The following is a 17,088-nucleotide window of genomic DNA, read 5'->3' as shown; positions in this document are numbered from 1 at the left end:
AATTCCTACCTAGGTTAAAAGTCCCATTGACGTCAGTGCATTACTCATTCAAATCCAAACTACTCAGAAGAGTAAAGCTTGTACGATTGCCCCCCCAGAACTAAATCAATATAATTCCAATGTTTGGAATTGTCATGGGAATACCCAAGATTTCCCATCAAGTCAAATCTTGCATAGATAGCAGCTATGCTCCTCTTTTTTTTTTTTTATTTCAGTGATTTCCAGATGCAGTGACTTATAAATCCAGGTCAGTTTGGTCATTTGCACATGATCTGGGGTGGGGGTGCTTTTAATTAGAGTGGCTCTTGGGAACTGCTGTAATGAAAACTTTTGCAGTATCTCGTGTATTCAGTGTCCCACGTTTCAAAATGGTGGCAGGGGTGCTTTAATTAAAGGTTGGTTGACAAGCTTTAGTTAAAGCGCTCTGGTCTCTGTTTTGAAATGCGGGGATGCTGAATACATAAGACGCTGCAGTATGCTGGAGTGTTCTTATTAGAGCACTCCAGCAGACCTGATTAATCAAGTCTGCTCCAACATGTTCTAATCAGAACGTGCCAGAGCCCGTGTAAATGTACCCTTTACTTCTAGGATCAGTTTGCCTTTTTACCTAAATCATATTGTCTGTTCCTAGTCTGCCCTAATACTTGTTGTTTGATCGAGATCCAACTTCATGCCTCAGTTCTTTTGAGATCCTGTAAAATATTTTCCAACCAGAGTGCAGTCATGTGGAGGGGGAAAAAAGCTCTGTTTACTTTTTACATGGGGCATATAAACAGTCAAACTCAGCAGTTTTTAAGAGTAAATATTGCCATGAAAGAAGACTGCAGTAATGCAAAAAGACTTCTCTTGTCTTTTCCCTTGGATCTTAAGTTTATCCAACCTGATCTGCAGTTACTTCTTAAGCATAGAACAATTAGATTTCATATAATAACATTTTCCAGATTGTGACATACTGTATGCATTCCTGCTCCTTCACTGAATGTTAAAAAATGGATGCATCTTTTTGTTGATGTGACATTCAACCACTAGGTCCTGCAGATCATTCATTTTCTGCAGAATATACATTTTTTGTAATGATGATACTGTCTTGCACAGATTATGATGAGGGGGATAGTTCTTGTTGTCTTCACACTTGTGTAACTTCAACCTTTTTATACGCTTTTTCTGTGTTGCTGTGTTTCTACTGTATAAAAAACTATTACTGTTTTGTTTTCTATATCTCACAGCGATATACTAATTGCTAAATGGCTATGATCCTCATTCATATGGCCATGATGAGATTACGAACATTATAGACCATTATTTACTCTAAAAGGATAGTTCCTTTCAGCCAGTGAAGAGAATGATAAATAATACTAGCAAATTGCCCGTTTTGAATGATGGGGTGGGGGGGACAGGCAAGGACAGAGTGCTGCCGCCAGGTGGTGCTGTCACTCCACCTCGGGCCCTGTGTGCCCCCTACCGCCCCCCCTGGGTCTGGCCCTGTGCTCCCCCCACCCTCTGCATCTGGCCCCATGGGCCCCCCTGCCATTCCTGGTGCAGCCCTGGGTACCCCCCCACCCCCTGCCACTCTACCCACCCCGTGCTGTTGCACCTCATGCTGCCACCGGATCGCAGGAAGGGTTGGGGGGGAGTTTGCACATGGTGGCAGCTGCTGACACCCAGCAGCATGCAGCCTGCCCTCCCCACCTCCCTTCTCCCCACCTCCCCCTCTCTGTTGGCTGTTGTCGGGGTCAGGTAGCAGCGGCAGCAAGTGGGGGTGGCGGTAGGGTGCTGCCACCAGAAACACCCCTTCCCGCTCCCTGTTGCCTCCCTCTCCCTGTCGGCTGTTGTTGGCTGGGGGGGAGGGTGCGGAGGAGGCAGCACAGCGGTCCCCTCACCTCTGTCTGTAACGCTCCAGGCCCTCGCAGCCAATTGGTGCGTGCCCTTTTGGCAGCGCATATGCAGTTGGCCCAGAGTGTTACAGACAGACAGACTGACTAAGGCTTTTATTGTGTTGGAATTTCCAAGTTCTATAGTTAATTTCTGCTCTATGTGGGTTAAGTAGTTTGGAGCCAAACTATTCCATAGATTGTGTGGCTGGCTGGCTGGCTACCTGCCTACCTATCTACCTATCTTAATGTGTGTGTAATTTTTAGCAAGTATAGTTCCAGTAAGGATACTTCAGAATTTTTGCAAAGAACAGACCAATGATTTACCTCCCCTGCCATATTGACTTTTAATAGAAAATCAGTAACTCAGTAATGTCTATGGTATGTCTTTTGGAGCACAATTTTAAAATTCAGAAAATTAGAAAAAGTTGTATACCATATTTACTTGAATCAGAGATGAGGTTCTCTCCCTTATCAACATGGTGGGAAAAGTCCCTTGTCTTAGATTCATGTACAAAGCAGAAGCAACCATAGCAGCCTCCTGCCCACCTCTTTGCTTGCCCTTTGCAGCTTCCACCTCCTCCCCCCCCGCCCCCCAAAATCATCTTAGTGATTTTGTCACTAAGATGCAGTTAAGCTCCAGCTTGGGCCGGATTTCCTCCTAGGTGCAGAACATGGGGAAACTCCATCCCCTACCCGGCCAGTCAACAGTGCTGCTGCTGCATGGCTCGCCAGGGGCTGTTCTTCCAGGTGCTGTGCTCCGGGAGACAACACAGCCTGAGCAGGTTCTGACAGTGAGGGATAGGGAGGAAGGGAAACAGAAACTGTGGGACTGTTGAGGGGGAGGCAGAGATCATGTGCAGTAGGGGGGGTGCAGAAGTGTGGGGAGCCAGGGCTGGGGGAGAGGCAGAGATTGGGGGGAGCAAGGGGAAGGGTAGAGATTTTGGGGAGTGTGAAAGGAGGGGCAGGGGCTGTAGGGAGCTGGGGATGGAGGGGTACAGGTGGCGGGGGGCAGGAAGGCTCCAGGGGGACAAGTGGGGGAAGGCTGAGGTCAAGGGAGCCACCTGACCACCACCTCCACGCCCAGCCACTATTTTCTGTTCTGTAGCCGTGGGAGGTGTACACATTGAAGACAGCCCTTCAATAATTAGATTATATACCTGGAAAATTATAATGAATTTATACATTTTCCCTATATAGAATCTAATTATTGGGAGGCTGTCTTAAATAAGGGGTTGATTTTAGGTTTGAATAAAATGGCAAGGTGCAGAAATTAAGATTATAACCAAGTACTGCTTAGTATACTGTTGAAGATGATAGTGATAGGTCAAGAATCAGTATTGCTGTAACATCTTTGCTAGAAATTTGCCCTCTGCCAATTTTCCAGGCCTCAAAGAAACCCATTTGTATAGTAAAAGACCTGATTCCTTCATACAGAAGTCGCCAAGTACGTGTTTATTCATTCCTTATTCTTGGATAAGTCTTGTCTTCAAGCAAATGGTACAAGGAAATGATGTAGCATTCTTTGGTCCCCATTCACTTCAGAAAACCTCACTTGGTAGTGTGTTGAGCTGAGTTCAGTGCTTTTCTGTTAAAATATATATTCTCCTCTGTGGAAGGGAGTCTTCTTGGGAACCTTTGCACCTCCAGTGATCACTTCAGTTCTTTCTCTCTTCCAGTAGAGTTGTTGCTGCAACTTCATTTCCTAAGGCAAATTAATTTGGCAGTTTGGTTTAAAACAAGAAGCTTCTATTCTGAAAAGAGTTTCCTGTGTTTAACATGGTGTGCTTCTTCTACAGCAGTGGTCTCCAAAATGGGGTGCACACACCCCAGGGGGTGCAGGACGAAAATATTAGAACTTCTATTTCTATCTATTTACATAAATATACATATGTTGGGGGTGCGTGCTCAAAATTTCTTTACTGATGGGGTGCGCAATCAAAAAAGTTTGGAGACCACTGTCCTACAGTGATGTTTAACTGTGGCTTCTTTTGCTATACAGATTAATACACATATTCACTAAGTTTGTGTTCAGTAAGGTTAGGCCTGTCTTAAAATTGGAATTGCTGAGGCATTTTCCCTTTGTTATTTCAACATTTGTGTTAATGGCTCCTCTTGAGCCTGTGCTGTAGGAACTGCTAGGGACAATCACAAGACCTCCAAGTGAATTTTGATTGAGTTTAGTACATTAAAAAGACTTTGTTCATTTTTTCACAACTGATAATTCTGCAGTCACCCTGGGAGCCCTCTCTTAAGTGAAGCTGTGTCCTTATGTTTTGTGTATTGCCATGTGCAAGAGAAGCAGTTGAGGTGTGCAGTTATATTCTAGCAAATTTTCCTTGATCCCAGGATATGTTACTGGATTTTAGCATCGACTAAAAAGCATTTTTAAATTGCTTTTATTTGGTAAACCGCTATCTTTTTTACAGGCATAAGCAATGTTGATATGGCTTTGTTTCTAAAATAACTTTTAGACTTCTGAAGTGTATTTGTTTACTTGAGCTAGAGTAAAGTACAAAAATATGTAACTCTTAATAGCTTTCAAGAAAGGCATGTCAAAGGATATTTTTATTGGCTGTTATCTAGTGAGCATAGTTTCATGTGGGGTATTCATTTTGCTATGGCAACCAGAATGATTTTTCCAGGATTTGGCTCCTGTTTGGATTAGTGGATCTCATGTCATCACATACTCCTAATGATGTTTTCACTTGTTCTGGATGCTACTTTTATGTCATTAATTTAACTTTTATCAGTATCATTTTTGTTTTATTCTGAAGTTCTGTTTGGCCATTTCTGTGGGGAGAGTTGTTTAGGGGAGACTCTTTAAAAGAAAATTGTGCAGGATGCTGCGTGTGAAAGAAAAATCTTGAAATTCCTGACAGTTGTATTCCCCAAGTTGATACAGTATGCTATATCAAGACCTTGATCCTTTCTGCAAAATCTTATCTTCAGCTAATGTTGACCATCTCTTTTCAAGTGTTACATACAAGCACTAGAAATATAAAGTGAAGATGTGTGGCTTAAGTTGTGTAAATAATGCAGACTTGCCTTGATGTAAAGGGAGCTCATGAACTTTTTTTTTTTTTATTTCCTTGATATGCTTGTATTGGAAAGCAGACTTTTCTAATTGATTAAATGGGGGAAAAACATCACCCTAAAGCACTGTACGTGGCATAATTTGCTTTTTAAAGAGAATAACGTCTCAGTAGATGAACAAATAGGTTGCATCCTTAACAACATGAGATATAACAGATGGAAGTCCTCATTCAAATGCAGTGGTTCCTAACAAACTTAATCTACAGCATCCTGGTGGTTGAAATCCCAGTTGAATTCCAAGTAGGCTGATCACTGTTGTGTTTTTGAATTTTGCAGTTGATGTGACTGCAACACTGCCCTTGCAAGTTGCACCAACTTCAGTTCCTATGGACCTCCGTTTGGACCATCAGTTTTCCATGCCAGTGACAGAGCCTACACTCCGTGAACAGCAGCTTCAGCAAGAGCTCCTGGCTCTCAAACAAAAACAACAAATCCAGAGACAAATCCTCATTGCTGAGTTCCAGAGGCAGCATGAACAGCTCTCTCGGCAGCATGAGGCCCAGCTACACGAGCACATAAAAGTAAGTGATTGAAATACTGCTGTGAATGGTGTGTAAAAATACTGCCTAATTAGGAAAGGATGTTCTGAAAGTAGACAGATTGGTTTTAAAGGGACAATAGAAATTGCTGTGTAGAAAACTGTATCCTTCCAGAGACCTTAGCACTAAGATTTTTTTTTTTTTTTAAATGGGTAACCGTATTTTCTTGCATGCGACATGCACTTTCTCCAAAAAAAATCCACCTCCTAAAACTGTGGAGTGTGTATTAAGCAAGGAAGCTGATTTTCTGCTTCAGATAGAGGTTGTCTGCTTTACTCTTGCTCCATATTGCAGCAGCATACAGGTTTCCCTTGCCGACCGCTGGGGTTAGAGTTCCCGTGGTTGGCAAAACCGTGGCTGACAAGACAAAAGGCTTATGGGGAAAATGGTAGGTGGAGGGCTGATGCATGGCCATGGAAAATTGTGGTTACTCAAAACTGTATACTGTGGTAGCCAAAATGGTATATAGAATATTAAGCATGGATACTCAAACCCATGGTTGGCAAAACTGTGGTTGTTGGCGAGGGGAACCTGTACTATTGAGTCAGCTGAAGAAACCAGTCAACTTAATGACCCATTGAATTTTCCCTCTACATATGTTAATGATAGCTTGTGTTTTGTAATGGTCTTGATGTTCTACCAGTCAAGCTAACCTTTCTTGGTGCAATTTTTCTATCCGCTGGTTGCTTCTGTTGGCCTTTGCAGGAAAAGGAAGGTGAATCAGCTGAAGATTCTAAAGGCTCGGTCCCTGCACTGTGTAGCCATAACTCTGGAAAAATCCTTGCTGCTTCATTCTGCCTTTCACAAACAAGATGTGTATTATATTTCAGAGTGTGTTGTACGTGAGAAAATACAGCATTTAATTTAGGCTTATACTTCTTAAGGCCTTAGCTAGTTAAATAAATGGACTGATCTCCAAGAAGGCTGGTTACTCTAATTAGCCCACTTATTTAGAGGCCTGAATATAGATTTACTAGCCTGTATTTAATATTTCATTTTTTGAAAGATCTTTTGCTTCTTACTGATGACCTTGCCATTGAGAAGAGAGCTTTCAGGATGCCTGGGTTCCCATTCTATCAAATACTGGTGCACACTCATGTTCAAGGAGCAGGTGATCTTTAGCTTATTCTTAGGTAGGAGAAAATACTCTGAATTTTGTTAATCTAACCTGTGCTATTAATCTCTCATAGCGCTATATGTTGCCAATGTATTTGGCTCTATTAATTAAATTATTAAACCAATAATTGGCTGGGATTGTAAACACTAGAAACATTTGAAGTTATTTGAGTTTGTTCCCTAATAAATTTGTTGTGGCAGGGATTGTTTGTATTTTTATATTTGAACAGAGCCTAGCGTAGAAGGACCCAGGCCTTAAAACAGTTTCTGGGTACAACTGTAATATAAACATAAAGAATGACTTATTTTTAGGAATGGTTACTTACAAGCTTCAGGTTAGGTTATTTAAATCTTAATGACATTACAAATATACTGTACGTGAGAGTAAAGGGTAAACCACTTGTGAATGTGCCAATTTGTCTATAACTAGAGGCCTGGGGATGGAATATCACAGTTAGAATTTCTGGGGTGCTTGCTGCAGCTTAAGTAGAAATTCTGACTTCTTAACATTATCGTGCAGTTTAAATGTTTTTAAAATATTAACTCTAGTTATGCCTTGTCTCAGACATGCCTATGTGCGAGCTTTAAGAGTGACTACAGGATGGTTCTACCTATATACTAATATAAATCTGTAGTACAGTTCTGAGATTCCTTGGATCAGATTTCTCATGTTTCTTTAAAACGCCACAAAAGAGGAGGAAAAAAATGGTGCCAAAACACATGACCAGAAATTATAGCGGCTTAAGTCTTGTATTCTGTGTCGATTGTAGTGAGAATTTAACCTGAGTTAGTAGTGTTGAATAGGTGGCTGTTATACTCCATTCTAGAACAGAAATATGTACAAGTTACTTCATACACACACAAATGTTACACAAGCTGTTAGCCAGACCTCTGATGTTTTGTGTTCTTGTGGAGGGAATTACAAGAGCACATGTAGCATTTGGGGAACAGGGACTATACACATTACGTGACTTCCCAAATTATTAGGTACGAGCTAACCCAGCCCAGTTGTTTAAATCTGCTCTTTGAAACAAAATGAAAGGTAATGTAATGAATGGAATAAGTAGGAGGTACAGTTTGGAAGACGGCTGTTACACAGTGAAAATGTTAGCCACCATATAAATATTCCAGCGTGACAGACTATTGCAATGGTAACATCAGTTTTTTCAAAATTGCTAATATGCCCTCTCAAAGGGGGATTAGTATTGACATGGTACATAGTCTTGATGTAATACTAAAAGTGATTGCACACTTGCTCTTACATAACTTTTGTTTTAATATAAAATATAACCCAATATTTTGAAACAGCATGAAATATGCTGTGTTATATTTACACATTCTTAAGTAGTAGAAAAGATCCATTTTAATTACGTGTATTGTGGAGGGTCCTTTCCTTTTTCATGTCCATATGACAAAGTATTTAACAGATTTTGTAGATTCATTGGAATCTGACAGGCCGTGTCATAAGCACTTCTGCTCTGGCCTTGAACTTCTGACCTCTGGGCTGTTAAGCATGCACCTTAATGTCCGCACCACCCCAGCCTTATTATGGAGAGCAATTGACTGAAGTCGTCAGCATGAATAATAAAGATTTACTGGCAGCCATTATGCACAGCGGCATTGTGCATGTGTTCCTGTGTGTTTTTGTAAGTTTGTTGGGACAAGGACTCTAATTTTTCCTCTTCATTCAGTGTCTAGCTCGGTGGGACCTAACTGGAGCATGGTCTGCATGTGTTATTTTAATACAGCTGTTTAATAATAATTTTGCTTGGACAACTAGACTGAACTTGATTCTAGGTGTCTCTAAGTGTGATTACTTGTTTATGCAGACCAGTTTCATAAGATATCATGGTTTTGTGATGAAGACATTCCCCCTGGATCAATGTCAAACACATTTGTAATCTTTAAAAAGGAAAAATAATCCTCCAAAATTAATGCACAAGCTGAAAGTATCTAGGATAGGAACATAATTACACTGATTTGTTTAAAATGTATGACTGACTTCAATAACAATCTACATTATAAAGGAAAAATTTGAGCCCAATTTGGAAAGCTTGTTCATTTAAATTGTATGTATCTAGACATCCTGCCTGGAAGTTTTGCTGCCAGAATTTTGTTGCTAGAATTTCTGAAGATGAAGTATTTTAAAATGTGACAGTGAACAGTCCTATGTAAGACTGATTAGCCACATGATCAAGTAATCAACCTTTGGTAATCTGACTATTCCTTAAAAACAAAATTTTATCCTGTTTGTAATATGACTATGTAGTTTGGTACTTTGCAAACAAAGGTTCAGTCTAAAACATTTTATAAAAACTAAACTATGTTAATGCATATAATCATTAGTTTGACACATTATTATTGTAATGTTCATAATTCAACCTATACCTTAAATACTTGTAGCTCAGAAAATGACTGGATAAATTAACCCAAGAAAACTGGCAACTCTGTTAATTGCAGCTTATTATAGTTACATGACAGTTTTCATTTAAACCAGGAGTGTCCAACCTTTTTGAATGTGGGGCCGGATCATGAACTTTTTATCACCCAGTGGGCCAGCAAGCCATATTCAAAGACCTCACAGGAAGTGGTATCACATCAGGATGTGATGTCACATGACCTTTGACACCAGTGAAAATGCAGGAAGTGACAATGAAATGGGTCTGGAAATGTGGTTTAAAATCAAAAATAAAAACAGTATAAAAGCAAGAATGAAATAATACCAAACACTTGACTAAAATAAACACTTTTGCTTCCACTCGCTTCTCAATGAACGAAAGCAGCATAATGCAAGTCGACAGATCAAATGTGGAAAAGATATCAGCCAGAGTGGAAACTAATCAAAGCAACAAAATATGGGCATTTTTGAGAATAATCTTCAAGAAGTTTTACTTTTATTGAATTAATAACTTGTTAGTAACACATCTTTAACAAGTAGTAACAAGTTGAACCCCCAATCCCGCACAAAGAGAAACCGAAGCAAACACAGTCCAAACAATGGACAGTATTTTTACAAAAATTTTTACTTGCTCCAAATTTACGTTGGAGCCCAGATCATTCATGCTCTATTCTTGAGCATATTGTTCAGTCTTAAACAAGCATACAGCACAGCTGCAGGGGGCTCAGCCACAGCTTTCCCTCCCTGGTGCAGCCCTGCCAACCCATCCCATGCCCTATCAAGTGGTGGCTTCCCTACTTGCTGCTGCACTTTCCCCCTACCTGCGCCAGCTGGTCCCAAAAGGCAGGAGGCTCCACCACCGCTTCTGCTGGCCAGTGCCGACCCAGCCGAGTGTCCACAGCAGCACGTGGGAAGCCAGCTTCAGCCACGTGCTGCCCCAGATGGGGTGGGCCCAGCTGTGTCGGCACTGGCCAGGAAAAGCAGCATGCAGCTGAAGCTGGCTTCCCACATGCTGCTGGGGATGGGAGGTGGCCGGCCAGGTCAGCACCGACTAGCAGAAGCAGTGGTGGAGCCGTGTGCCGCTCAGGACCGACTGGAGCAGGCAGAGGGAAAATACAGCTGAGCCCCTGCTGCTCTGGCCGGGCTCATCCCGACCCGAGTGGCACACGGCTCCACCGCTGCTTCTGCTGGCTGGTGCAGGCCCGGCCAGGCTCCTCCCATCCCCAGCAGCTTGTGGGAAGCTGGCTTCAGCCGCATCGTGCTCTGGATGGGACGGACCCACCTGGGTCAACACTGGCCAGGAAACGTGGCTTGCAGCTGAAGCAGGCTTCCCACAAGCTGCTGGAGACAGGAGGAGCCCGGCCAAGTCTGCACCAGCCAGCAGAAGCAGCGGCAGGGCCATGCGCCACTTGGGACAGGAAGAGCCCAGGCGGAGCGCCAAGGGCTCAGCTGCATTTTCCCCTTGCCTGCACCAGTCAGTCCCGAGTGGCACATGGCTCTGCCTCTGCTGGCCGGTGCCGACCTGGCCGGGCTCCTCCCGTCCCTAGCAGCACGCGGCAATCTGGCTTCAGCTGCATGCGGGTCCCAGGAGGTGAGCTGGATGCTGGGGGCAAGGGGCAGAGCCAGAGGAGAAGTAGCAGATGCTGTCCCCAGCTTGTCCTGTCAGGCGCGGCTGGGGCAGCGGTGGCGGGACCCAGCTCACGTGATGAGCCCAGCCCTGCAGGGGTAAGCAGCTCCCCTCCCCTCCCCTCGCTGCCAGCTGGGGCCCACGAGCCGGCCCTGCCTACCTCTCCTCGCCACTGCCCCTCCGCCGTGGAGCACAGAGCAGGCGCCAGGACTCCTCACCTGTCCCGAGCGAGGGACTTCCGGCCAGAGAAAATGGCTTGGTGGGCTGCATGTTGGACAAACTTGATTTAAACTCTCTGAATGAACCTGGAACATAAACTATCCAGAGGTGACTTAATTTTGAATGACTTCTCTCCTGTACCATGTTAAAAAAGGGGGTGGGGGGAGAACACTCATGCCATTATTATATTTTTAGAAATAACCTTGCAACCTGTATAGTTGAAACATTTGAGAATGGAAAGACTATATCTGGTAAAGCAGTAGACCTGCTCATAGAATTAGCATCTTCCTTTTCAGGGAAATTTTAGTTTTGTTTGAAACCCAGATTGGTATGTTCAGTACCCACCCTCTCCTCTCCCCTGTATACATAGACACACACTGTCACATACTTGTAGTATATAAGGAAAAGTGCATTGTGAAAATGTATGTAGTGGAACAGAAGACTGTTTAAGCAATGTTGTGTTATAATAACTATTACAGTCCACTCTTCCTCAGCTGCCCTCTTTGCCAAAACATGAGCTTGACTAAATTCTGTCTTTTCAAGATTTCTCAAAAAGTATTCCACAGAGTTAACCTCAGGTCTGTTGTATGTAAAGCCTTGATAGGTACATGTTAGTGTTTCCTGGCTAGCTTTCATGGAGAACATACTGTGCATTTCTTTGAAAACCAACATTTAATATGTGATGAAAAGGCAGGTAGACTGTACAAACCTTCAACTTAGGTCTGCCCCTGTTCTTTCTCATAGAAAAAGAAACTGCATCCAGTTTTGGCCTCCGCAGTTCAAAAAGGATGTGGAGAAGCTTGAGAGGGTGCAGAGAAGAGCCATGTGCATAATCAGAGGTCAGAAAAACAAACCTTATGATGAGAGGCTGAGAGCCATGGGACTCTTCAGCCTGGAAAAGCGCAGGCTTAGCGGTGACCTGATGCCTGCCTATAAGTTTATCAGGGGTGCTCACCAGTATCTGGGAGAACATCTGTTTACCGGAGCGCCCCAAGGAATGGCAAGGTTGAACGGTCACAAACTCCTCCATGACCGTTTCAGGCTGGACATAAGGAAGAACTTCTTTACTGTCCGAATCCCCAAGGTTTGGAATAGCCTGCCGCTGGAGGTGGTTCAAGCACCTACTTTGAACACTTTCAACAGACATCTGGATGTTTTATCTTTCTGGGATCCTATGATCCCTGCTGACTTCCTGTCCCAGGACAGGGGGCTGGACTCGATGATCTCCCGAGGTCCGTTCCAGCCCTAATGTCTATGAAATCTATGAAACCCAGCCTAAAACTGATCACTCATAGCCAGCTGTTCAATGAGCTATACAGAGGATAAAACTATTCTCCTCCCATCTCCCTTAAGGTTCATAAACAGACCCGCAGGGAAATAAATGATACCCTAATGGAAGATTTCCCTGTAAAATAAAGCTAGAATGACATTCTCTTCTATCTAGAAAGCTGCAGATATTGGGACCCAGCCCTAACAGAAGATTTGTGGCTGCTTTTTACACCTGTATGTATCCTCATTCTTTCCCTCTGATTATGTGCATTGAGTGCATTGGTGCTGGACACCCTGTCCACAATAAGAACTTCTTATAAAACTTCCTAAAGTATCCCTGGAGTATAACTGGTAACTGCCTTAGTCCATTTTATTCTCCTACCTTTGAGTCAAATGCTGCAATATAAAAAATATGAGCTCTATGGCTAACAACATCCTTGGCTACAACGTACACTTGGTAAAACAGCTAAGCATGGGTTTACTGGGCAAGTAAGTCACTGCACTACCATAGGAAAAAGGGCACATTCATTTTGAATAGGTAAAAATTTAAACTTGTACAGTAGAACTTGGATTTTTTTGCCTTGGGATGGTTCACAGCTAATGATATGGCAAGTTGTCAAGTTAAGGACAAGTTTCTCAGCTGATTGCTGTCTTTTACTTCACTTTCCTTTACCACTTCTCTCAGCTGGAGCACTGCAGCAGTCTTCCTTATCTGATTAGAGAAGTAGTCTTTTTTTTTTTTAGAGTAAAAGCTGTGGTAAACAGCTGGGGCACCTCCTTTGTAGCTCCTTGCTGTGGCTACATGTAACACTGGCTACTTTGCAAGCCCTCATTTTTGCAGGGGGCTAATGAGCTTCACTGTGAAGCATCTGAGTTCTACTGTAATTCAAAAGGACATAATCCCCCAATATTGATGGTTATATATAATAATTTTCTGTGCAAGTGGATAATATTAAAACCTATTTTACATATACTTTGGAGATTTTCTTTCCGACTTTAAAATGTATTGTTTTCAGAAAGACTTTTCATGTTTCATTTAGTGTTGTTTTTAAGTAGTAACTCTATCATGATATGTCGCATATCCAGAGACTTTCAGGTAGTTATGAATTCCTAAGAAATGAGCAGGATCTCTATGTGGTGGTGGTGTTGTTGTTGTTATCTAATTCTGTTGCACACTATTACATTCTATAGCATATTTATATTATTAAATAGTCTTTGACTAGAAGAGGAGTGTAACAGGGGGCCAGAGGCTCCTATTACTTTTAAGAGGATACTGCTGCAGGTGAAGACTGTGGGGTGAGACCAGCAGCTAGGCAAAAGCTAGCTGCCAGGAAACCAGAAAGCCAAAAGCCAGAAGGTCAGGGCTACCCCTGGGGAATAACTGTCTCAGGAGCTAGCTGCAGAGCAGTAAGTTGTGCCAGGGCACATATCTAGGCAGCCCAGAAGCAAAGAGCCACAAGCAGCTGAGCTAAGCTGCACCAGGAAAAGGCAGGTTGGTTCATCAGGCCCAAAATAAAAACCCCTGTGGAGGGGCTAGAGAGCCACCTGACAGGAATGGGAGGGGCTTTGGAGGCACATAAGACCAGTGCAGCAGGAAGAAGAGTTTCTGAGCAAGATGGCTGCAGGAGAGGGACTGACCAGCCCCCAAGCTGCCCTTGGAAGCTGCAGGTAAAGAGCTATGGGGGACTTGTATGGCTTGCCAGGAAATATGATCCTTTGTAGGGAGAGTTTTGTTATACAGCCAGTGGGCTTGCGTTTATGTTCTGATTAAGAATTGGAGGACTGGATTGTGACTATATGGGAGGTCTGGAGGCCATGGAGTGGTGTCTGGGGGACCCTCACCATTAGGCAGCCTAGCCTGGGGTCGGGGACCAAGGGGGCTGAGGCTGGTGCAGGCTGAGGCTAGGACAGGCAAAGCCAATGGGAACAACTCTGCCTGGGGTCAGGGCCCTAGAGGGCTTGGGCAGAGGCACAGTGTCTATATCTGGGCCAGGGGTCTAGACAACAGAAAGTTTAGGCCATAGTAGAGAGGCTAAAACCTGGAAAGGGGCTGAAGCCTAGGACAAGTGGCAGCCAGGGGCCCAAGAGGAAGAGAGCCTTGCCAGGGCCTGGGGCTTGGCAGTCTAGAAGGATTGACTATTTAACAGACTGGGCACCAGGCCCCGTGGACAATTTAAAGTAAATCTCTGAGGCATGGGCATGGCTGTAGGTGCAGAGGGTTAGCTGGTTATGGGAGGAACCCACTGGCCAAAACAAGCTAGGGCTTGCCTTGGGACCCTGGAGCAGACTCCCTTTTTTCAATAAGATAACTTAATCAAGGCATGGCAGGAGAGAGAAAAAGAGGGTACCCTGGTAGACTGGAGTGGAGCAGGAGTGGCATAGCCACCAGTGGGCATTATGGCTACCACTGGGACCCAGTCATGCTACAAGGAGGCTTCTGCTTTCTTATTACTTTATTCTTTATATTACCTAATTTATTAACTTAACTCCATTATGAGTTTGATACAATTATACCTGGCTATATTAGTCACCAACTGCATGGATATAGTTGCTGGACCTGTTTGTGTGTTTATACTGGGAACATTTTCCCCCTTGAACTCTGCTGTGTGTTGTCTATTCGTGCCTTAGATTACAAGCCGTAACTGAACATCTTTTGGATATTGCAAAATATGGTGTACAGTTATTGTACAATATGCATAACGAATATTGCATTATACTGTTGTATTGGTAAGTAATGAGACTTAAAATGATTGGCCTTATTGCGCCCCTAGATGTTGAGTAGCTTGGTGCCAACAGCTAGTAATTTGGTCAGCCCTTACATAGTTGTGTGTAGATATAGCTAGGTATCTAGATCCAGTTTGTGTAGTTTTCTTAAATAATTGTTATAACCTGAAAAGTAGATGATGTTACACGTGTATGTGTGCATGCACACACAATCACTAAACTAAAGCAAATAACTTTGTAGATATTTAAAAGAGATTCAGTGAAAGCCCCAGGAATTTGAAAGAGAGGGATGTTAAATAATTTCAGCTAGGATGACCATCTCGAAGCCCCTTGCTACCAATATTTTGCAAATTTTAATTTTTTTTTCTTGTTGCTGTGTTAAAGAGCTACATGAAAACAAGAACTGGCTAACTGTAATGGAGGAACGGTGATATGGGCAAAATGTGCAGAGTACTGTTTTAAATGAGCAATCTAAACAAACCGGGGGTAAATGAAAGAACTCATTTCTAATACATCTCTTTATAGTAATTTCTAGTGTTTTTATCCAGTAGAACTTAGTTTTAAGTGTGATGGACCTGTAATGTTTTTATGTTTTTCTTTTAAAGTTGCTAAATGCCTCCTCAAGTCTAAACTCTCAACATTTTCCAGATTCTGGCTCTGCTTTACAACCAATGTATATTGGTCATTAGCTTAGTGGAGTGGTTCCCAACCTTTTTAGACTTAATGCACCTCTTGGAAAATGCCAGATTTTAGCTTTCACTCATTTTCTTGACTATAGAAAAATAATATAACAGTTCTTCTGTTGAAAAGAACTCGGGAAGACCACAGCAGGTCAGAATGCCTTTTGACACTATGGGTTCGTATTTGAAATCTCTGGGTTTACCTTGTGAATTGTGTAGGTATTTGCACATAGGCTAATGCTTCATGACACCCTTAAAAGGATCTCACAGCACTGTTGTAGGGTAAAGGCAAGGATAATCACAATCCTCCGGTCCCTGTTCACAATTCTTCTTCGCACTACTGCTAATTTAAATTTTAATTCAAAACATTAGCTTTTAAAGTATTTTATCTCCACCATTTAGGGTTCTCATATAGATGCAGCAAATGCAAAGAAAACTTGTGAACAAAGGTCAAAATGAAATAATATTAATGGAGGGAAAGTATAATGCATATAGTTTTAGTGGACCTGTTTACTAGTGAAGCAGGATCACTGCATGCAGAGAGTAATGAGAAGACCCAGACATATTTAGGGGAAAAATAACTTAGTCTTATGAATACTTCACACCATATGGAAATATAGGAAACTTTTACAACTACAGTGAAACTTTACTGATTGCCAAGAGTTGAACTTTAAGGAACTTAATGGCAGTCCCCTCTAGATAACTGCTGAGGACTATTTGGAGAGAGAGAAGAAGAAAAAAAAGAAAGAAAGTATTGTCTAAGTGTCTTTAAAATAATGGAATAATTTGCAACCAGTGAATGGATTATCTACATAAAACATTCTTTGCCAGCTGTGTAACAAATATGCTTCCCTAAACAAAACCAAAAAATGTGGTGTAAATTTGACTGTCCAATTATCAGTGAAGTCAAAGAGAGTCTTTCCACTGATTTGAGTGGAAATGTTGTTGGATCTTTGACCACGAGGGAATTTGATGCTTATTTTTCCCTAATGAGTCACCAACTCAGATCCTAGCCTGGAGTCACCAAGTCCAGTCCAACTATGATAAGTAATAACGGAGAATTTCAACTGTTTTATCTTTTTGCTGTGACAACTGGGCCCTTGAGATGAGGGTTGAGGCACTTTGGTAAGGCACTCTCAGGAAACCTGTGCTAACACAGTTCATGCTGTGTACTATGTCTGTATGGTGCCTGAGTGGAGGACTTTGGCTTTAGGGTAGTGTTAGATTGGCACTTCCATGAGCACTGAAGAAAATGTCCAAAAGTTTTGTTTAATGGTGTTGCAGAAGATAAGGTATTTATACTGATCAACACCTAGAAGACAAGAAATTGCAAACGCAGTTGAAATGTTATCCTCTAGTATATAAATATTTTAAAACAAGTGGGCTTGTACTGTTTCTTAAAACTATGCTTCCCCCCAATAATCTTAGACCGGGGCAAGCAATTATTTTGGGTGGAGGGCCGCTTAGCAAGTTTTGGCAAGCTGTTGAAGGCTGCATGGGTAACCCCGACCCTTGACAGGTGCCCCATCCCCTGGTCACCATCTTGGGA

General features: G+C 42.6%; 1 protein-coding gene across 7 annotated transcripts in view; it reads left to right on the top strand.

Annotated features, from left to right (window-relative positions):
* The window catches only part of HDAC4 (histone deacetylase 4), a 481,696-nt gene that overhangs the window by 225,295 nt on the left and 239,313 nt on the right, over positions 1-17,088 (top strand). For all 7 annotated transcript variants that reach the window (XM_019523379.1, XM_019523376.1, XM_019523374.1 and 4 more), the window contains one exon: positions 5,244-5,488. In XM_019523379.1, coding sequence (XP_019378924.1) covers positions 5,244-5,488 — 245 coding nt within the window. The remainder of the gene's footprint in view (positions 1-5,243; positions 5,489-17,088) is intronic.

This window comes from Gavialis gangeticus, unplaced genomic scaffold, assembly GCF_001723915.1.
Source record: "Gavialis gangeticus isolate Ggan-Ray unplaced genomic scaffold, GavGan_comp1, whole genome shotgun sequence".
NCBI classification, from domain to species: domain Eukaryota; kingdom Metazoa; phylum Chordata; order Crocodylia; family Gavialidae; genus Gavialis; species Gavialis gangeticus.
Note: the sequence above shows the minus strand (reverse complement) of the source record. Positions and strands in the feature narration are given on the sequence as shown.